Source organism: Aethalodelphis obliquidens, unplaced genomic scaffold (genome assembly GCF_003676395.1).
Source record: "Aethalodelphis obliquidens isolate GAN/ISIS:26980383/991018 unplaced genomic scaffold, ASM367639v1 scaffold3, whole genome shotgun sequence".
In the NCBI taxonomy this organism is placed as follows: Eukaryota; Metazoa; Chordata; class Mammalia; order Artiodactyla; family Delphinidae; genus Aethalodelphis; species Aethalodelphis obliquidens.
Genome location: NW_020837947.1, coordinates 1,687,001 through 1,709,235, shown reverse-complemented (window position 1 = coordinate 1,709,235; position 22,235 = coordinate 1,687,001). Strand labels below are relative to the sequence as shown.

At 52.5% G+C, this 22,235-nt stretch overlaps 1 protein-coding gene across 14 annotated transcripts in view; it reads left to right on the top strand.

The window, feature by feature from the left end:
- Positions 1 to 19,173, top strand: part of AFDN (afadin, adherens junction formation factor) — a 98,030-nt gene extending 78,857 nt beyond the window's left edge. For 6 of the 14 annotated variants that reach the window (XM_027081207.1, XM_027081217.1, XM_027081237.1 and 3 more), the window contains 5 exons: positions 689 to 1,615; positions 9,873 to 9,986; positions 12,890 to 13,163; positions 16,327 to 16,411; positions 17,220 to 19,173. In XM_027081207.1, the coding sequence (XP_026937008.1) occupies positions 689 to 1,615; positions 9,873 to 9,986; positions 12,890 to 13,163; positions 16,327 to 16,411; positions 17,220 to 17,373 (1,554 nt within the window). In that variant the 3' untranslated portion in view covers positions 17,374 to 19,173. The other 8 variants (XM_027081246.1, XM_027081226.1, XM_027081309.1 and 5 more) reach the window with 5 other exon arrangements.
- The last annotated feature ends 3,062 nt before the right edge of the window (positions 19,174 to 22,235 follow it).

Below are 22,235 nucleotides of genomic sequence, written 5' to 3'. Positions count from 1 at the left end.
TCGCATCACGCCACTTTCAGACATGCCTCTTCCACGCGCAAGACTAGCCTCGGAAGCAGGTGTACTCTGTTTCGTACATGTGCAGCGGGTGTGTCCCTCAGATCATCCCGCCGCCTTTCTGAGACTCGGGTACAGGCTCATCCCTCCTCGCCGCGCCCGGCTCTGTCTGTGCGCTCGTGGGCCCGTGGGCCCGTGGTCAGCTGGCGGGACTCGGAAAGTCGCGGATGGATCACGTGGCTAGGATTTGATAATTAGTCTGAATGCTAATTAGAATTTTACTGCAGAGAAGTAGTTCTTGTCGCTCTTCACGACACAAGACTAAGCACATTCCTCTGCTCAAGGTCAGCCCCATGTCTGGCACCGCAGTGTAGACGCCCGTGAGGCCCCAGAACAAGGACGGTGCCGGATGTGGAGAGCCCGAGCCTTCGTGCATTTCGCTGTTTGGCCATTGATGTGGACAGGACGCGCCGCTTTCCCTTTTCCCCTTTAGCTTTCTAACAGATACAGACGTCCTCTGGGAAAGCACCGTCTCGGGATTAGCGCTGGGTGCGGGCAGCCTCGGCCCGTCCTGTACGCTCACCGCACACTTTCCCTAACACTCCTTTCTTCCTGAGCTGAACTGTTTATGTACTCTCAGTAACTTCTGACGGTGGCTGAAACACAACGGTTTCCCGTTTTCTTTTTCCAGCGCGTGACCCGGTCCCAGGAGGAGCTCCGGGAGGATGTCGCGTACCACCTGGAGCGGCAGAGGGTGGAGGCAGCGATGGAGCGCAGGTCTGACGGCGGCGACGCGTGGCTCAACCAGGGCTCCTCGCTGGGCTCCAGCACCTCCAGCCAGGAGCACCTGGGCCCCCCTTCCAAGGCGGGCACCCCCGCGTCCACGCTCACCAAGAGCGGCCCTGGGCGCTGGAAGACCCCAGCCGCCTCCCCGCCGGTGCGGACCGACCCGCCCCCCGGGCACTACGGCGATGGGGACGGAGTCCCCGCGGACTCGCCCCTCCCGCCGCCTCCCAGCGGCGCCCAGGCGGCTGCAGAGCGGAAGAAGCGGGAGGAGCAGCAGCGCTGGTACGAGAAGGAAAAGGCGCGCCTGGAGGAGGAGCGTGAGCGCCGGCGGCGGGAGCAAGAGCGCAGGCTGGGCCAGCTTCGGGCGCAGGCGCCGCCCCCCGGGCCCCCGCCCCCCGGGCCGCCCTCGCCCGCCGCCCCGCCGGCCCCCGCCCGCGCCCCGGACACCGTCATCCGGGAGCTGCAGCCCCAGCAGCAGCCGCGCACCATTGAGCGCCGGGACTTGCAGTACATCACGGTTAGCAGGGAGGAGCTGGCCTCGGGGGACAGCCTGTCCCCCGACCCCTGGAAGCGGGACGCGCGGGAGAAGCTGGAGAAGCAGCAGCAGCTGCACATCGTGGACCTGCTGAGCCGCGAGATCCAGGAGCTGCAGGGCAAGGCCGAGCGCTCGGCCGAGGAGAGCGACCGCCTGCGCAAGCTCATGCTGGAGTGGCAGTTCCAGAAGCGGCTGCAGGAGTCCAAGCAGAAGGACGAGGACGACGAGGAGGAGGAGGACGACGACGTGGACACCGTGCTGCTCATGCAGCGCCTGGAGGCCGAGCGCAGAGCGCGGGTAACGGGGCCGGGCGGGCGGGTGGGCGGGCACGCGGCACGGGCTCCCAGCCTCCGCGGGGCGTGGGCGTGGCCGGAGATGCTGTCCTGCGGCGCCGGGGCGAGATGCTCTGGGCACGAGTGCTGGAGAGGCGCTGGTTCTGCGCGGTCCGACGGCGCTTGACAGCAGTGGGGCGCCCACTGGCTGCGGCCGTCTGGCTGGCACGTGGGTGGAGAAGACGCGTTAATAACCGGTGATCACCGTGATCAGGGGTTGGCAACGTGTCTTTCAACGGCTGCAGAGTAAACGTCTCTCAGGCTCTGTGGGCCGGACAGGCTGTTAACTGCCCCGCTCTGCCGCCGTCACCGGCACACGGAGGCAGGCGTGCAGTGCCCTGAAGCTTCATGCCGGGACGGGCTGCCCCTGGTCTCCATGGTCCGTGCTCCCCAGGGGTAGCAGAGGAGCGGTTCACAGCTCAGGGTCAGGGCCGGCGTCACGGCCCAGATAGAGGGAGACTCTCGAGTGTTATTAAAGTGCTAAGCAATTATATTTCAGTGGTAGCTTAAAGGGAGTGAGAACTTAGAATTTTATTCATGGTTCTCCATGTTATAAAAATAGCTTCTATTCCTTTTGTGTCAAGTCAAAGAAGAAAACTTAAATTTATATTAGTTTAATGCAGTCGCTTGTTAAAGTGCCGCATCTGAGATTCTCTGTTACCCTGTGTATCGGGACAGTTGTTGACAGAGAAGCATTTACTGGTATTAACTTGCAGTGAGTGCTAGGGACTATTTTACGTTAATGCACTTCAGTGATTTTTTTTTTTTTCAGATATAATGCAGTATTCTGAGAAAAAACAGCAAAGGGCATGTCCTTTTTGTCTTTTGGATTTTGTTTCTAATTCCACCTCTGATGTCATCTGTACTGGAGACCTAAACCAAGGGTCTCCTGTCCCGTCAGACCCTTGAATCTTTCCAGCTCAGGATGAAATTCAATCCTAGACCCTCGGCAGTGAGTGCCTTGAGCCGGCACTGTGATGCCTTTTCACTTTGCTCTGAATTATTCTCCTGGAATGTCACCGCACACACTTCTTGTTAGCTCTGTGTTCTCAAGCAGACGTATATGTAACTTGGTCCAAAATTCAGCTGGAATTCCTCTGAGGAAACTTAAATTTCTTAAGTGAAGGTCTAAATGGTAAACATTACATTGTTCTATTAGTAGTTTCCAAGTCATCAGTAGTAAACGTCCTCAAAAACAAGTGTATTTACCATCAATACTGTTTTGTTTGAAAGAGCAGCTGTTTGATGAAGGACTGATTATGTTCCGCATAAGGATCCTTTGAACTATGTCCACTTTCTGGTCAGCACTCTGGCCCGTCTGTAGGTGGTTAGCTGTGTGCCTGTCACGGCCGCCACCCCTGCTCCACCCGGGTCCTAGTGGACGCGCTGCAGGTGGGCTCCCCGAGAGGCTGCTGTGGCCGTGGCCCTGGGGCTCTGTCCCCACAATGCGAGGCAAGAAGGCTTACCTCTGACGCAGCCTTAGCTCTGAATCTAAAGCTGATGTTTATGGTAAATAAGTGGATGTCATTAATATTTACTGTTGAGGGAGAAGTTAGAAACCACGTTGCAGTATTTCTATAATTATGCTTTCCTCTGAAGGCTAAAATTTTATTGAATGTCTCTCAGTTTTTCCAAGTGATTAAAAAACACTGAATATTTCAAAGCTTCTTAGTATGAATTACGATAGTTTAAAGTATCTGTGTGTTTTATCATTACTTATTTTAAGATTAATATGTTAGTCTCCAAATAAGAGAGCTAAGGGAAATTTTACTCATTTTAGTTGCTGTGTGTCTTAATAATAAAGCTCAAGGATTTAATACCATGCGGGCATTTTTCTATTTCTGAATACTGGAAATTGGTCTGTAGTTTCCGTACTTTTCTCACTGGGTTGTCCTTCAAACACAGATGGAGCATGGGAACCACAGATACGCTGGTGGCGGATACAGATCTAAACTGAACCTTTTTTTCACACTTCATCTTTCTTTTTTTTTTCCTTCTCTGTTACCTGCAGCAGACTGCTATGCCAGCAATCTCTGTTCTAGATTTGGTATGTTCTTGTTTCTTTCCCTTGGGTACTTTTTTCCTGTCTTGATTTCCTTTTTTTCCTTTTAGTGGTGGTGGTTTTATGTTTTCAGTAGATCTGGTTCTCAGGGGTGTCCTAGATCAGGATCTGTAGTTCCCTGACTCTAGAAGCATGCTTTTGAATGTGTTTAGATTTAGTTATTCTTTGCTTTTTCTCTGTTACTTTTTAACTGTTACTTACTGTTTGTTTATGGTTTTGACCTTTACTCAGTTTTAGTCATAAAATTCGTACTCTGTATTCTTACGTACTCATAAATACATAGGCAAATGAGAAATTTTGCAGTGAGTAATCTATTTTTTTCTTGTTACATTAGAAATACGTTTTAAGTATTCATCATTAGAAGCTCAGTTCAACTGGTATTGACATTGTTTGTCACTTAAGATGTAACTGTCTAGGGTGTAACTGTCTATTGGCAGAGAAAGAGGAATTTCCAGTAAACATTTAGTCTGTGTTTTCTTCAGTAACACCACATGATTTTAGTTTAGTTTATCGGCTATACCAGTTCATTGCCAAAAAATACTTGAGGCCGCATTCTGCTGTAACTGATGCGTTTATGTCCATATTGGGGAAATTGAGCTGCTCGTTTAGCACCCTCGTGCTTGAGGGCGGTACCTCTCGCGGCTGCCAGACACTCATGCTCTGGTGTATTGATACTGACTCTAAGTCAACATTTGTTAGTCAGCTTTTAAATGATACAAGGCCAGTATCTGACAATACTTTTTAAAAAATCTCTGAATCCAGGTTTGACGCTAATGGCCTTTTCACCAAATAACAGCCCTCCTTTTTTTGTTTTGTTTTGTCCTTTTTTTTCAATGTAAATAGCATGATGGCAGTGTCACTCCAAAGGGAAACCTCTTGAAAACATCTCTCCTTGATGACTGAGAGGCATGTTTTCTGGGCTTTGTGTTTTTCTCCGTATGAGACAGAGACGAGAAGTAATCTGCTTCTTTCCCTGCCTCTCTGTGTGTTAAGGTGTCCGAATGGAAGGGGGTGGGAGACACCAGTCAGTCCCACTCGTCTCTTCAGGTACCAGGTCCTTGTCACACGCGTGCAGGCCAGGCAGCCTGGGGCCTCAGCTTTGAGATGCGCCGACTGAGGCCCCAAGAGAATCCTGAGTCGGGGCGGGGGGGGGGGGGGGGGGGGGGAGCGTGGTGGTGACAGGTGAGTGACAATACCCAAGGGTAAAGGGTGCACTAAGATTTTTATTTCAAAGGCGTAGTTCGGGGTTTTCTTCCTTTAAAAGATAATTATTTCGAGTGCTGATGTTGGCGGTAAGCACCGTGTTTCCGAGCATTTCTTAGCCTGATTCCCCAGCAGAAGTTGAGCTCTTGCCTTGTCCCGGGGGCTGTTAGGCACTGGCCCCCTGGGGACGATGGGGACCGGGTACAGGCGTGTGCCCGCTTGTGCAGGGCCCCGCCCGTGCGGTCTGTAAGGCCTTTCCTTAGGCTTTGTCCCGGGATATTTATGGTGACGCGTGGGATAAATGGGAGCTTCGGCGAGGTGGCGAGGCTGCCCTGGCGGCTCTGGTCCCCGGGTCCCTGAGTGCCCGTCGCCCCGCGTGGGCCCAGGGCCGCCCTCCCCTGCGCTCACCCACCTCCTCCCGGACCCGAGCCTCCCGTGCACTTGCGTACGGGACTGGACGGCGAGCTGCCGTCTGCTGCACCTGCAGCTTCCCCGCCGCGCCCGACTCTCCCAGTCGCCCAGTCTGGGGAGCCTGCGGTTGCCATGGCGCCTCTCCCCTCCCTGCAGAGGGATTCCCAGCTTCCTGGGAAGCTGACCACCTGCAGAGTGGCTCGCTCGCCCCGGGCCCGTGCTCCCTTTGCAGACTCTCCTGCACACGGCCGCCGCCGCCCGGCAGGTCGCAGAAGCCCCGCGACCCTGCAGCGGCCCCCTGCCCCTCCAGAAGCGCCCCGGGTCTCCCGGCCCGCAGGACGCCTCCCGGCCCCACCCGGCGCTGCGGCCGCGCCTGCTGGCCCTGCTGACCTCTGAGGGGCAGCCGGTCCTGCCCCCTGCAGACAGGAGGGGAGCTCAGCCTTCACTGCTCTAGGCGGCTGGGTGACCGCTTCTGTGGCCCTCCCGTCCGTGACAACTGCAACGTGCGCAGACGAGAAGGGCAGGCCTAGTACCCAGTGTCGTGTAGACTGAGCGTAGAGATCCTGACCAGGATATTCTGGGTTCATATTTAGTATTCTTTGTGCTTCACGAAAACGTCTGCTGCTCATCAAACGGTTACTGCGAACCATCTTTCAAGGAGACGCTTCCGAGACCAGCAGTCTCTCAGCCAGCTGGCCCGTCGCAGCTTCGTCTCCTGCCAGTTGAGTGGTTCATCTTCCGTCTCAGATGACCCGACAGCTCACGGGAAGAATCCCTCCCCCTTGGGTAGAGCAGGGAGGGGGTGTTTTCAGAGACGCTGTGGGCTGCCTTCTTGTTCGGCCTTTATGTAGAAATTGGCCATGGTCCTCCGGAGCATCTCCGGTATGGAAGCAGTTGAATTAGACGCTTTGTAGAAACCTCAAGCAAGAATCAGTAGGAACCTTAACGGAGAGTTGTGCCTGCGGAGGCGCCTGTCTCAGAAGGCAGCAGAGCGTTCTCTGCCTGTTGAGGTGGGAGACCCTGCCCAGGATGTTGAGGCTGGAGGGTAGACACAGCCCACCTTCGGGAAGCGTCAGTTTTATTCAAGGAGGAGAAATAAGTTCATACTCAAACCAGCATGTGTGCGTTTGGGAGTAGAACACGAAGTTCCTGTGGTTGTGTCGGGGGAGAACAGCTGCCCTAGGCGAACGTCAGATGTCTGCTCTGGGCTGCTGTGAGCCACGCTTCTTACCTGTCTCTGCTGCTGGAGTAGGCCTGCACCTGTAGGTCTCCCCTTAGAACTCTGGACAGAATCATGTTCCTTCAGTTACAAAGAAGGGGACGGCTGCACCCGGGGCAGGGAGCCCCACTGACGGAGGGCCGAGAGCTGGTGTCGTCCAGTGGCAGCCCTTCCCATTTGCTGATGGGGAGGGCCCTCCCTCCAGAGGGAAATTCCACCCCCCACCCCCGCCCCGAGAAGAGACGCGGCAGGAAGCTGCGTGTGCTAGGACAGGACGCCAGAGTCCTGTCCTAATAAGTGGCCTATCGGGGCCTCTTTATCTGGGGGCCTTAAAGTTGTTTTAGGGTGAGTATTTTTAATGGGTGGGAGCATAAGCAGAAAAGGCCTGCAGAGAGAAAGGGTGATGTGCTTAACAGACTTACAGTTGCTTTTCAGAGAAAATGTCAAAAAGTAAAGGATGTTTTGGCCCCGTTTTGTATTCAGATATTTCAACATGAAATTAAAGATATAAGTTACTGTATTTTTGTGGAACAAAAGTATAAAGTATAGGGCTTCCCTGGTGGCGCAGCGGTTGGGAGTCTGCCTGCTGACGCAGGGGACACGGGTTCGTGCCCCGGTCCGGGAAGATTCCCCAAAAAAAGTATAAAGTCTAAACACACAGATCTCAACGTACTATTTTTTTAACTATTTTTTTCGGACTGCCTCAGTATCGCAAGGCCTCGGGTCAGGCTTGCGTGCTGCTTTCAGAATCCCAGCCTAGTTCTTGGCTGGAGTAACTTCAGTCTGGGCTGTCTTGACTCACTCTATAAGAATGATTACTGTGTCTATTCAAGCCTAGTTTCCCCAAGTAGAACTTCCTACGAGACTGTTTTGATAGCATGCGACTTTTCGTTCCTTTAATGTGAAACAGCGAGCTTGTCTGCATTTCATGTAACCTCACAGTGTTCAGGCCCCGTCAGGCACTGGCTCTCAGAACCATTAACTTCCCAGCGTAAGTTGAAGTGCTCTTTAACTGTTGTGAGACGTAACCGTACACCTCGGTGTACCACCCGGCTCTGTTATGTGGGGAAAAGTAAGAGGTTCTCTTTTCTCTCTCTTTTTTTTTTTTTTGAGTAAAGCAGCATATTTTTGAAAAGCAAAACAGCCTGTGTTTTGAAAATGAAAATACCTGAAACAGCTTATCAAAGAGTGGAAAGAAACTGCCTTAGTTCTAACAGCACTGGTTCATTTGCTACCTTTATAGAAACCAGTGAAACAGCACGAGGGAAAGGCTCCTCATTTACCACCGTCAGGATTTTAAGAGAAAATGCCTGTTGATAGATTTATAAGATAGAGTTCTGTACCTTTAATTATGAGAATTGAAATTGCTCCGATTTCTTAAAATTATCCTGTTTAACTTAAAAGAGCTGATTCAGTGTGTACTGATTTTCTTGCTCAGAACTTGTTTTTCATTAGGTCTAAAAAGTACTGAGAGAACATAATGAAATTAGTTTTTGCTTTATTGGGTAACAGAAACACTTCTGATGCATTCATGCAATTTTACATTCTTCCACAAATTACTTTTCTGTAGATGTCTAATGTGATCAATTGCTTTTTTATTTTGTTATTTTTATTTGGATGCTGTGTCCCATAATTTGTGCTGATGACTCTAAAATTCCTGGTAAGTCCTTTCCTCTGCGTTTCCACGCAGCAGGGCACTTCTGACTGTTTCCGTGCTGCTTAATCATTAGCATCTACTCCTGCTACAAAACCTCCAAAACCTAATAATTGTCCCAGCATCCTTCTAGGCTTATACCTAGAGTATACTAAAGAGGTAGTTAATTTGTTCTCCTTGAGAAGGGAATTTTAATTTTTTTCTGAGATGTTTTATTTTTGTTCACTGACACGAAAAAGCGTGATTACACAAGTTAGTTACTTTCCCACCAGATACAGTTTTTGTTCCACAGAAACCAAGCAAGAGTCAAGTTGTTCGGTTTTTGTTTTTGTTTAGGAAAAAAATACACTCCAACAGTTCAGATCCAGAAGTTAACGTTTTCTGGGTTTGCTATGAATAACCTATAGGGTAACTAGTGATTATATAGATGCAGAAGTACACCTTGAGTGGTTTTATGTCGGGTTCCTGCAGTGGTTAGAGGTTGAACTCGATGGCCTCAGTGCTACTTTAATGTAAAATTTTGAGTCACCTCTTGTGCCGTGCCCAGGTCTGGAACAGAGAAGAAGTAAATGGTGAATGTGAGCTTTTCCAAGTCGCGTTACCTTAGGCTGTAACTACAAAAGTAGCTGTAGCCTGCGGACATGGCGAAAAGAGACCCTTACTCTGTTCTCGGCTAGTCAAATGCGCTTTTAATTCACGGCTCCCTGAGGCGTTTTCGACCTGTAGTGTACAGAGGGGTGTGACCAGGAGGGCGCAGGAGCTGAAAGCCGAGCGTCTCAGGTGTTTGAAGGTGTCCTTAAGTACTTGAATGGTATGAAGGACAGATACTAAATCTGTTTTGTATTGTGTCAGAAAGGCAGAACCTGAAGGACGAAAGACAGACAGCGATGAGGGGATGAATTTTAGAACAGTAGGAAGGCTTTTGGACTAGTAGTTACCACTGTCCTGGGAGGCAGGCTGTAGGCCCCAGACACTGAAGGTGCTCGAACAGGATGGACAGTTACTTGACAGACATGTAGCGGGACAGAGTTCCAGTAAGGTTCCTCCCAAATTTCAGCTTCACATTCTGTGAATCAGACTTTGGGGGATCCCTGAACTGGGCAGGAATTCTTGGCGTCTGGGCTGGGACCCAGAGGGAACGGACGGCAAAGGGCCAGGACGGGCACGGGCAGGAGGAGAGCTAGAAGCCGTGTCCCTGAGACGAGGCGGCCGCTGGCCCCTGGAGCTTCTGCTGCCCCGTGGGCCTCGCCCCACCCCCATCCAGAGGCTAGTTCACCTGCCACGGGCCGCGAGAGTGCGGAGTCTTTCTTGACCTTCACGGTGGAAACTGAACCGGGGCGAAGGAAGGGGGTGGGCCAGTGTGTCTCACGGCTCCGTACGTTGGAGCCTTCTCTGCCCCCACGTGAGCTGCTTAAGCTGAGTATGTCCTAGTGAAAGAACTGTGCTGTTTCACGTGTGAGCGTCCAGGGTAAATGCCTCCTCCTCTGAGCCACAGTCGATGGAAGCGTAGCTCTGGAGCGGTGGGGACGGAGTCGTTAGGTGGCGGGCTCTGGTGTCCGCCGTGACCTCCGCCTGGTGTCTGTTCTCAGCCGTGCGTGTGCTTGTGTCGTGTGCGCGTCCTGTGTCTGGCGCTGGGACGCTCCGGGCGCGCACTGAACGGGACCTGTCCTCAGTTGCAGGACGAGGAGCGGCGGCGGCAGCAGCAGCTGGAGGAGATACGGACCCGGGAGGCTGAGCAGCGGGCCCGGCAGGAGGAGCAGCGGGCCAGGCGCGAGGCCGAAGAAAAGGTCCTGGTGCTCTGAGGGCGAGGGGTGCGCGGCTGAGGGACCCGGGACGCGCAAGGGGGCCGCCGTTGAAACTGGAGCCCGGTCGGCCAGCCGGGCCGTTGAAACTGGAGCCCGGTCGGCCAGCCGGGCCCCGGCCCTGTCCTCTGAGCTGTCATCCCCTTTTCCCCGGGCTGTCCCCCTCCCCCTTCTCCTCCTGCTTGTCCCCCTTCCCCCTTCTCCTCCGGGCTGTCCCCCTCCCCCTTCGCCTCCTGGCTGTCCCCCCTCCCCCTTCTCCTCCTGGCTCTCCCCCCACCCCCTCTCCTCCGAGTCTTGTCGCTCAAGCTTGTGGACTGTGGGGCCTCTGTGTGCTCGGGGCTCTGGTCTTTGCTGGACGGGGTCCAGCTTGTCACTGTGAAGGTGACAAGTGTCCAGTTGTTCACAGGGAGGTCGGGCCGTGGGAAGGACAGGAAACTAGGAAGTCACTGTTAACCTTAAGGGTTTCAAATCGGTTATTTCATGACTTAATTCTGGTCAGGGGTGAAGAGAGCAAATGGCTTATAGAAAACACGATACAAGGACATTTAATTTAGTGTGTAATCTGGTAGATGTCCCGAGTTATTGCTTTGTTTCCGTATGTGGGTTTCTGAGATTCAGGTAATCCTTTCAATTGCCTTTAACATGACAGCACACGAGCTCCCCTGAGAAATGGGCGCTTGGTGATGCTGCCCTCCAGGCCCTGCCGTCTGTGGGCGCGTCACCGCGGCTCTGGGCTCGCTTCTGGGTCTCTCCAGGGCTGGCCGGTCCCTGGACAAGGTGTGGGAGAAGCTGGCCTTCCGTTACTTCCCTTCTGTGAAGGCGGGAGCTCTGAGGTCATGGCTCCTGGTGGGGAAAGTCCAGCGAGCACCCTCATGGCGCACCCTGCAGGAGGAAGCTTGGGGGGCTCTGATAGTGATGGGGTCTGTGGGGACGCGACAGGCAGAGAGTAAGACAGTGGAAATGACGGATGACTTGGTTAAGTGCGAGCCAGGTAGATGACGTGGGCACACCTGCACTGAAACGAGCCATGTCTACGGTCTGTTGGCCTTTGCCGTCCCGGTCATCGTGCTGTCAACTGTGCCTGAAGAGCTTGTGCGCTGTTCCCAGAGTCTGGGGTTTCGTGGTGAGGCTCCCCTCGAGCTTGTCAAAGTCAGTAATGCATCTAAGGAAATGGGGTTTCCACAGTTTGAGCCACTAGACCCGGGTTTTACAGTGTCTGTTGTGCTGCTGTCCCGGGGCTGCTCGCAGGGTGTGTTTTCCTGGCCGGGCCCCTCAGCTGTCTGTCCCACCTCTGCCTGAGCCCTCGGCCACCTGGGAGTAGTGCCCGCGGGGAGGCGGCCAGGCCGTGTTCTCCACGTTGGGAAATTCCTGGGTTATTTGACTTTTTTCCAGTGTGCGTTCTCACAACTCGTGATTACGTCAGGTGCACCTGTGTGTGGGTAACTGCTTCTATAATTGAGCACTCAGTGTAAAAGGAAGCCGAATAACCTATTTTTTGTAGAGAATGTGCAAAATTGATGGGTTTCTCTGTCCTAGGAAAACGTGCCGTTCACTTTCGGGTAGAATGAAGTCTTCTCGGTTCATGTGCCTGTACACCTGCTCTTAGTGTAACTGAAAGAACATGTTGTGGTTTCCCTAAAATGTGACCAAGTGAGCTTTGTTCACATAATACTAAGATTCCTCACAGCTCCACTTAAGCTCTGCGGAGGTCATTCCAGATTTAATTCCCCACTCTAAGAGAACGCTCATTTTGTGTAGAAAATAAGGTAAAAATGTTTTTCCTTCAGGGTGTCTCAACATAGTGTAAGAAGATGAAGTGAGAAATGGGGCCCAGGGCCAGGATTGAGGCTGGCACCTGTTCTTAGCGTTTTCTCCCTCAGAAGGTGAAGCTTTGCCCACTGTGTACTCGTGTGTGTGTGTGTGTGTGTGTGTGTGTGTGTGTGTGGTGTGGAGGGAGTAGGGAGAAGACACAGTGCGCAAAGTGAAATGGGGACTAAAAACTTCAATCCTAATGCCAGCGAGGCCCCTGAAATTGGCCCCTCCCGTTGAATGAATTTAAAGTCCACTGCGCTTCCGTTCTGCGCACATGGTGCATTGAACATTCCTCAAGTTAAGGCGGTTACTGTTTGATCTTTCAGCTCTTTTCTTCTTCACTTGTCTCTTGTGTTCTGAAACTTCTGTCATCTTTAACAAAACTGCGCTGTTACTTTTTTCAATGTTAAGTTAACGCTGTCAACTGTGGTTTGTGCAGATACATGTCAGAAAAAACGTGCAGTCCGTGTCGAAATACATTTGGCTGTCTTGTTTCCTGGCTCTCTCAGTTTTCTGTTTGGCGGGAGTTTATTAAGATTTGAAATACCAATTAAAAACCGTGGAAAGCATATTGGTTGTGACCTTGGAAAGATGAGTCATGTTTTTTTACAGTTCGGGGTTTCCTAGTCGCTTCCCTCTGAATACCTAGAAGTCAGCCAGGTGACCTAATCACGTCCTTCTTGTCAAGGAGGGACCGCTCTTCTGAGCTTACTGGGGTTCGGTGGAAAAGCACACAGGGCTGCACTTCGGGGAGTGCCAGCTCTAGAAAGGCAGGTGCAGCCTAGCTTTGGGGTGCCTGTGTCTTTAAAGTCAGGAGTGACAGGTAAGTTACTGTCCCACCGGCAACAGAAGGAGAGAGAGAGAAGCGGCTGGGGATGGGACAGCCACGTGGTACCTGGGGCTGGGGCCCTGACAGCTCCTTCATTCCTCCCTCCCCCGTCCCCACGCGGTCTGGCGTCGGAGACCGAGTCCCAAGGGAAGACGGTGTCCGGGTCCATCCGCCGTGGTGCTGGGGGACCCGGGGCAGGCCCGTCCCTTCCTGCCCGCTGACCTCGCGCTTCTGTCCACTGCCACAGAGGCGACAGGAGGAGGGGTATTACAGCCGCCTGGAGGCCGAGCGGCGCCGACAGCACGACGAGGCCGAGCGCCAGCTGCTGGAGCCCGAGGAGCTGGGCCTGGGCCGCCCTCCGCTCCCGCGGGGCTACGAGCCCTCGGCCCCCGCGCCCCCGCCGCCGCCCCAGCGCACCGCCTCCTACCTGCAGGCGCAGGTGCTCTCCCCCGACGCCCTGTACACCGCCAAGCTCGTGGCTTACACCGAGGAGGACGACGATGAGGACGGCGGCCTGGCAGGTCAGGATGCGCCTCCCGCGCCAGGCCCTCCCCCCGCCGCGGCGCCGGCCTGCGGTGGCGTCTTCCCCTCCAGCCCACCCCCCGCCCCTGCCACCAAGCCGAGCTTCTGCCGTCTGTCCGGCAGCCCCTCCGCTCCGCCCGCCATGGAGCGGGGCTCTCTCTGCTCCACCGCAGCCGGAAGGCCGGCGTTCCTGCTCTGGGGCAGGCCCTCTCAGGGCGCCAGCAGTGATCTCCGCACTGGAAACCGTCCCACTTACGCAGTCAGCCGGCAGCGGCAGCCCTCCGTCCCCCTAATCGCTTGAAGCGCTATTGGTCCCGGCCCGCGTCCCCTACCTCAATAAGTGGGTGCGCGCTCGAGCATCTCGGTGTCCACAGTTAAATTTCTTCCTGTCGCTAGTGCCGTCGGCCCCTGTGTACTTCCAGCTGTTTAGCACACGCAGAACTTCGTGTTGCCGGCTGAGCCGCCCTGTCGGGGTGGGTGTGAAGCGACCCCTGCCCGAGCCGGCCCCGTCCCTCCCCGTCCCTCCCACGCTCATACGTCCCGGCCCTGCTGGCCAGGCCCAGGCGGCGTGCGGCTGCCTCTGGCCGTGACCCTCCGTGGACCGCAGAGCACACCCACGGGTGCTGCAGGCCCGTGTTCCTAATCAGCTTTGGAGACAGCGCTGAAAGTTAGATTGAAAGTACAGCTGTGCGTTATCAAGATTCAGGCTTCAGCCTGGTCTGGCCACTTTAAACATTGGGAGGCTGGCGGTGAACATGCTCTAACTGAGTCTTCTCGGTTCTGCAGAGTCCGTGCATCGGGCTCCCGGCAGTTCTAAAAGAACTGACTAGTCAAACTGAAGTAACCGTGACTCGTAGGTAAACGAGTTTTACTAGGATCTTTCTTGCCACCTGAGTCAGAGCTCTGAGTCACTTGGGAGGTTTAGTAGATAATCCTTAGGTCGAGTCACTTAGAAGCCAGCGTTAAATCTTTCTGTAAAATTTCTGTTGCAAATATCTAGAATGTGGTACCTTGAAAGACCTGTGTGATAATAGCAATTTTTGAAGCAAGATGCCATCAGATTGCAGGCTGAACCTTAGCTGTTTTGTGAGTGTCGTGACACAGATAAATAGGTTTGGTGAGGGATATCGTAGTGCGGTGTCCCTTCTAGCCATCTGGGCTTTCAGTCACATCACTAACCCTTCTATTTCACACTAAAAGTACCGCATGGGAGCAGGTTACACCCTGCGTCTGGTCGCTCCTGCTTCTTGAAGATTCCTCGTAAAGTGCAGAGCTGTCTGCGTTCTGCCCTCGTGTCCGCCAGCTCCCCCACTGTCTCACCCTGTTCAGCTCCCCCCTCTGCCATGAGCCTCTGTGGCCTGGACTCGGTTCTTCCCCTGATGCTGTGAGGAGTAGGGTTAGGGTACGGATTGGAATGGATGATGTCAAATTTTAGCATAGCAACGTGTTAAAAAATGTTCTTTACTAAAGCTCTTTGAAAATGATTTGAAGAATGTGTAGTGTTGGGCTTCCCTGGTGGCGCAGTGGTTGAGAGTCCGCCTGCCGATGCAGGGGACACGGGTTCGTGCCCCAGTCCGGGAAGATCCCACATGCCGCGGAGCGGCTGGGCCCATGAGCCATGGCCGCTGAGCCTGCGTCCAGAGCCTGTGCTCCGCAGCGGGAGAGGCCACAACAGTGAGAGGCCCGCGTACCGCAAAAAAAAGAAAGAAAAAAAAAAGAATGTATAGTGTTACTTCATATATAGTCAGCCGAAACTGTTCGATATTCTGATGAAAAATTCTGAAATTTTTCAAGAACTGATTTTTACCAGTGGGAAGAAGCAAGTATTCTTAAAGCTCAAAAGATAAAACACAACGTTTTTAAGGCAAAATGAAGGAAAAATATAGAATTAAAATTGAAAGCTTTCCACTCTGCAAATAATTTATCTAAAGGCCCGGAACAGATTACTTTAAGTTAGAGATGTGTTTCTCTTTAATCTTTTGAGTCTTGGCGGAGGGTGACTTCCCGGGCCACGATCCGGTGGCCTGTGCTAACTCGTGAGGGAAGATGCGGTGCGTGCAGGGACCCGTCAGAAGTGACTGAGCTCCGTCTTGGACGTATCAGACATGGCTGCACGTCACACGCTCCTTTTATAAAGGGAAGAAAGAAACATAAGCATTCATTTTTGTGCAACCTGTCTGAAAAGGATAATTTTAGTGTTGAAATATTGTGATAGTTTTGTGGCCTGTTTAACCCAGTGCACGACACTGTCAGTGTTTGCTGAGTACTTTGAGCGTTTATTCCTTCACCCTAGGTTATAAGCAAAAGATTTTTCAACGTGTGAAATTTTCTTGCTGATGTTAACCGTTAGCAGAAGTACCTTAGCACCGATTTAATCGTACATCCTTAGCGGCACTATTACCTACATTCGGATGTGTCTGAAGCTTTTTACGTGCATCTTCCCTTTTGATCCTCAGCAGCCCTTTGCAGTAGACGAGCACGTGGTGCTGGTACCAGGCCGGCCCACGTCACTCGCCCACAGTTACCGGCCGGGCCGGGCAGGTGTCTTGACGGCCACCCCGTGCTGATCCAGGTCTCCTTTTTGTCTTGTCAGTGATTTTGTATACACAGCGTTAGTATCAAACGTTAGGGGGTTTTGGTACCTCATTTTTTCCAAAAGTTTTAAGAATTCTAGCCATTTATTTTGTGGGGGAACAATTCAGTAGCTGTCCTGAAAAGAGGAGCATTACTTCTTCATCTTCGGGTTACGTTTGCTGTTGGTGATTTTGTAAGAAAATTCTTCGTGTCAGGAGTGTCTGAAAAATGTTGCCGTCTCCCCACTTGAGTCAGTCTTCTGTGGATTTTTATCGTGAATTCATGATACTTACACATTTTACCTGATTTGAACTTTCCGGCTGTTAGCCCCTGAGACTTATGCTGGTTTCCTCTCTAATAGTAAAAGGCAGCAGGCCAGGCACTTAGCGCCTTGTGAGGGTCCTGACTGGGTTGCTCAGGCCACCGAGGGATGTGAATGTCCAGTTGTTGGATCTTTTACTGATTTGAAGAGCCTTTGGCTGCTTTATTCAGGACTTAAAGACGTCATGAGCACTGCATCGTCATCATGAGTGAAGTTTGGGAACTAATGCAAGTACTTTAACTTTGACTTTTCCTTTTATGGGAAAGGACCCAACTCTTACGTGGGATCTGCTGGGACACTGATCGGGGCCCACGACGTTTACCGCGATCCGAGGGAGAAACTGTCTAAAAGGTATTTGCTAGAACGTGTGCTGGACGAGTGTCTCGTCCTCAAGGACTTTTTTCTTGCACCACCGTTTATGAGGCTGGGCTGAAATGTCCGACTTCGTGGTCAGCTCAGGTGTTTCTCATTGTACAGAACTGTGTGAGCACAGAGGCTTTGTTTTATCTTGTGTTGCTAACATAGTTCTACTTCAGACGGTGCGTAGGTACCAGGCTTTCTGGTCAGAACTTTAGAAGCAGCTGGACACATTGCTGTTCGCTTCCACCAAAGAAGGTCGCAAAGTCCAGGGCAAAAAGCCCAGGTGTCCTGATGGACCGCGAAAGGCCGCCCCCTCAGGCTTCAGCGAACGTCCTCAACTAGGTTTTAGTCAGAACGGCTGATGCCCAAACAGTTCTTAAGTCATTGACGTTGAACTAATCCAGAAAACCTTTAGCATCTTACTGTAACTTTTTATGAAGTTAGTATGTTGATAGATGCCTCTCGGATACATGTAGGATTCATTAAAATGCTGGGTTTGAAAACGACCCTCTTTAGTTCACCTCAACTACTGAGCAGCATCTGCTTGCTGAAACTGAAGTTGCTGGCCTTTTGAGAGTTGGGTGTGACTGGAGAAAGTTAACATTTTAGTAAGGAGAACATTTTGCCCTTTTTCTACACGGGTTTAAATACAGCCCACAGGCAGGAGTATGAGAAAATTTAACAAAGAATGAGTCTTTGTTCTAACTTTTACGTAATTGCGCATTATGTAAACTTAGCTACTCGTTGACGGGTTGTTTCTATTTTGAAGAGTAACCCTTTGCATTTCCTTCCAATGCAGCCAAGACGCGGATGTAGCTGGGGGTCCTGGAGCCCCTGAAAACCTGACGTTCAGAGAGCGCCAGCGCCTCTTCTCCCAAGGCCACGACGTCTCCAACAAAGTGAAAGCCTCTCGCAAATTAACGGAGCTGGAGAACGAGCTGAACACGAAGTGAGGACGGCCCTGTGTCCAGCCCAGGCCTCTCGCTGTGCTTCCGGGCTGCGCCTGCCCGGAGGATGGGGCGGGCCACCTTCCCAAGCCACTGGTGATTCCTGTTTCTAGAAGCGTTGGCATTTGGAAGCGTTCCAGCGCTAAGAAATTCCATTTAATTTTACCAAGAGAGTGTCATTTCTACAATTTAGACCCTGTCTGCTTTCTTCATTATCTGACGCCCACGAAGATAACTTTTTCTCTTAGTTTCTCTTTTAGAGTCTGGGCCTGAAAGGGGGCAGAATGAAGGGCGGCAGAGGATAATGAGATGCTTCTTCTCCCCTGTCTTCCCCCAGGGAGCACGAAGAAATCCTATTTCTGTTCTTTTTCTGAAACCTTATGTTTGCTTATCAGACAGAGAAGCTTGAACTCCCCAGGCTGTCGTTTGCACTGTGTAGCGGCACCTGCAGTCTCTTTTGCAGGAGAGTCAGGTTTCACCTTCCAGGAGGGACCACGCGGAGACGCGCTTGTGTGCTGAGGAGTCCACGGCTGGCGTCCTCCTGTCCCTGCAGCCAGGAAGCAGCCCAGACCCAAGCGTCCTCCAAGTAAGATGCCCCATTCCGCGCCCTACAGGGACAGCCCTCCGGCTCAGCTCTAGTATTTGATTAAAACAAGTTTCTCCAAGAAGAAAACTTTGAGGATTTAAGCTTAGGAAATTTTATTTTTATAAATATCAGATGATTATTATACCAGTAAGTCATCGGTGACTTTGAAGGTGGCGGTTACGTTAGAAAGTTAACTGTTTGAAATATTCCAAGGGAATCTATAAAAGAGGACATCTTTACGGAACAGTGTTGACATGAATAGGAACAAAAATATCTAAGAAGAGTGAGAGCTTAGTAGGTGACACTTGAGCACAACTCGGAAACTGAAAATTTGAGAAAGGACTGGATTTACATGGATCTGCTGCCAGGGAGAGGAGGGGGCTCGATCGCACTTGGCGTCTGTAACTTAAACACTGTAAGAGAAGTTCGTATGGCGGTTCAGGCTCTTCGTTTACATTCTGATAGAGTTATTTAATGTTCATGTATGGAATTATTAGTTACCACTGTCACTGCTGCAGCTGTGAATACGTGGCTGGTGTTGGGGAAACGGACCTCACTTTGTTTTATATTATGTGATGTTCAAGCAGTAAATTACTTTGTGATTAAGAGCAGATGTTCTATTTGACAAGCCCCGCTGTGGGTCTCGATGGTTCTTCTGTACCACGTTGTTCTCTTGCCAGGAGGTGTGTTAGGAGAATACGCACACTTTCACGAGAGCTATATGGCAAGTCATTAAAACGCGAGTGTAAATAGTTTCTGTGTCTGTCAGGTTCTTACCTGGAAGTGTGCTTTACCAGCTCCCTTGTTACGTAAGAGAGTAAAGTGGTTCTAAGTGTTTATGAAGGATGTGCATGCTTGCTCCTCCCAGACGTCTTGAGAGCACTGGCAGCCTTACGGGGACTAAATCCACGCCTTCTTTAAAGAAAAAGATGCAGGTGAACTATGATTCTGTTAATATATAGAAAAACAACAAATACACCTAAGTACATGCAAGTACCTGTAAATATTTACACGCAGGGATATCGGTGTGTGTGGTTGTAAACTCGTACACGTGGATTTGGCCGTCCTTGGACGATTAGGTCAAATGTGAATATGTGTAGAAGTGCGTGTCATAACTGTGCATTACTATGGAGAAGACATCAGAACTGCTGTAGTTTTCCATTTCTACTGTATTTCATTGGCAACCTATTTTTAATAAACTTTGTATGTATTTAAGTGTATTTGCTATGATTTTGACAGTGCTGAAAAGATTGCCTTTGTGCTATCAGTCCCCCTCCCGTCTCCCACTCCCGCCCACTCATCCGTCCACCGGGCATCAGTCCCGTCCCGTGTCAGTCGGGCGGACGTTCTCCATCCCGATCGCACAGACGGACGGATGGAGGGTCCAGGTCCCCTTGGCCGCGGCTCCAGTACCCAGCCTGCAGGCGTCCAGGACTCGCCTTGCGCCTCGGCTGCTCTGTCCTGCTGGGCACCGAGGCTGCTGCTCGGTTATGCCGTCCCACCATTGCCCGTGTGTGTGAACCGGATGCCTGTGCCACGTGCTTGAGGGCAAGGGCCCGCCCACCGGGGGCTCGTGGTCGCCTGCCTGTCCCATCCACCTTCACCATGGCCTCTGAGCGGGGCTGTCGGGTTTCAGGAAAGACTTTCCCAAAGGAAGGGGCATCTCGGTGGTAGAAACTCAGGAGACCTTCTCGTAGCACCGGCTGTTAACATGTTGGGACTGTAAGTGTTCACTTTTAGTGTATTTTAAGGCCCAAAAAGGTACTTGAAGTCGGGAGGACGAAAACTTAATTAAAAGAGACGGTGTTAATACTGATTCCGTTTCATTCCAGGGCCACGGTTCTGTTGCTTTTAATGGCAGTAATGACTCTGCACCCCAGGGGTCTGTCTGCTGGGTCAGCGAGCACCAGACAGCTTTCCAGTGTGGCCGGGGGACAGTGGATTCCTCTCTGCTTTGCCTGTGGAAAGCTGATTTCAAAGATTTAGGTACACATTTAGGGTAACATCAGGCCCTGGCAAAAGTGAGGTGGAATGGCTTGCAGAAGGGAAATAGGTACAAAAAGTGACCAGTTCTCATGCCTATATTCACGCAGTTTATTCAAAGAAGTCATGTAACCCCAGAGATATATATTCGACTTGAAATCGGGATATAAAAGCCAACTTCTTGCGCAGTTTATTCAACAAATATGCCTTATGAGTGCCTACCTGTGAGTCACTGGTCACCCGGGTGTCCCAAAGCAGGTCTTGGACGACAGAAATACCTGGTTCATTTACATAAACATAGTAACTATGAATTTGCATGAAGAAGATGTCCAGGGCACTTAGGTGGTTTACTAGAAGGACCCAGTTGAAATCACGGAGATGGTAGACTGAGAAAACAGCCCTCCCTTTGGGAGACAAGACTGTTACAGGCAGAAGGGGAAACTGAGGCAAGGCTGCTGCCCTCAGAGCAACGGGCCAGGGCGCCCGAGCCCAGGCGGAGCGGTGCCAGGGGGCCAGGGGGCGCGGGCTGGACACGCAGCTTCCTGCTGGCTCTGAGCAGGTGAGGGAGGAAGCCAGCGCCCTCCTGAGGGCGGCTCTGGCCGCCGTGGGGAGAAAGGGCAGGCGGCGTCTGTGGGGTGACGGGGACCACGCACGTCTGGGGCTTGCCCACAGCGGGTTTCCAGCTTGAATGACCCAAGTGGACGATGGGCTGCTGATGGAGGTGGGAAAGAGGAGGGGCCGGGGGCGGGGGCACGGCTGAGGTCCGGGGGTAAGTCGGCAGAGTCCGTGGAGGTACCACCGGGGAGCGTGGGCAGCGTGTCTGCAGGGCCACAGCGGTATCGTCACGTGTCGTCGGTGGGTTAAGCGTCATTTTTCACTGCTCTTGTCAAGCTTGTATTTTATTCTTTATGGAGAAGACAGGTGCAAATGGCCTAAATCTAAACTGGTGACAATGGTTCCAGCTTCAAACTGGGATTTTTAAAACATAGTATGAAACGTTAAGTAATCTAGCAGCAAAGAAAGGAGAGACCTGAAAAACACTAGGTTAATTGTGCAGCCTGGAAGAAGTCCTGTCTCCCCCACGTTTTTCTTCCATGGGGATGGGCCCAAACACTGGGACAGCCTGAGTTGAGCAGGTGTGACACGCTCCGCACGGCGTGTCCAGGACAAGGAGTGAGGCGTAGCCGGGGATCGGGGCCTCCGTGTCGGCCGCCCTGATTTCTGTTCTTTACCTGTCGTTACTCGAGTACTTGAAGATACTGACAGTCATGGAAACTGTCCCAAAGCCTCCCAATCTTGGGACGTAGAGTTTGACGTATTTCAGTGAACCCGTCTCTCCGGGCCGTTTGTGGTGTTTCTTGCTCATTCTTTCCAGTTGTTTAATTGATCTTTAATACAATTAAAGTGATGGCTCAGAAGAAACTGGGTGCCGCTTGACTTCCCCCTGAATCGTCCACTCAGGTCTCCTCTCAGGGTCCCCATCTCCTGTGGCAACCAAAGACACTAGTGGAGTCCAGTCAACGCCAGGAACTCAGGAGGAAGAGTGGCCTGTGGACGGGGGTCCCACCCTCGGGTGGCCAGGACAGAGCCTCCGTCTCGCGGGCACTTTGCCGGTTGGCACCCGGCAGGGACGGCACCGACGGAGTCTGGCCCCAGTAGCAGAGAGACGCCCCTCGGCGGGGCTGGCGGCGGGGAGCAGACCCCTCGGGCCGGTGATACCACGTAGCGGCGCCAGGCAGCGGTGGAAGCATTTTGCTCCGGAGCCGCTGCAGCACAGGGGTGACCGTGCAGCCGGGGCTCAGATCCAGATGCAGCGGGGACGGTGGGGGGGGGCTCGGGCGATGGAGTGTCGCTGCACAGACAGCAGGAGCTGGATCGGACTTACCCCCGCTCCCCACATCGAGGAGAGTGTCCCTCTGTCGGTGGAGCCAGGAGACACACAGAAGTGTCTGTGCTTGGTCCACGCTGCTCACGACCGCTGCCTGCCATCCGTCACGTGACAGGCCGTCACTGCCTGGTCATCGCCTTGACGACGCCGTGAGCTGTGCGCCTACGGGGACCGAGGCGCCTCCCCGTCGGCCCCGGCTGCAGCACAAAGACGCGCGTGTGGGGCGAGGGAGCCGTGAGGACCCGGCCCCGGGGCGCTGGGTGGGAGACGGGACCCGGGTCTGCACTGAGGCTGGCAGCTCAGCTCTGTGACCCTGTTCCCGCGTCCTAAGATAAAGGAGGGTGCAGTAAAACACGATGCCAACCACTTAGGAAACTTTAAATTTTCTAGTAGCCACTTAGAAAATGGGTG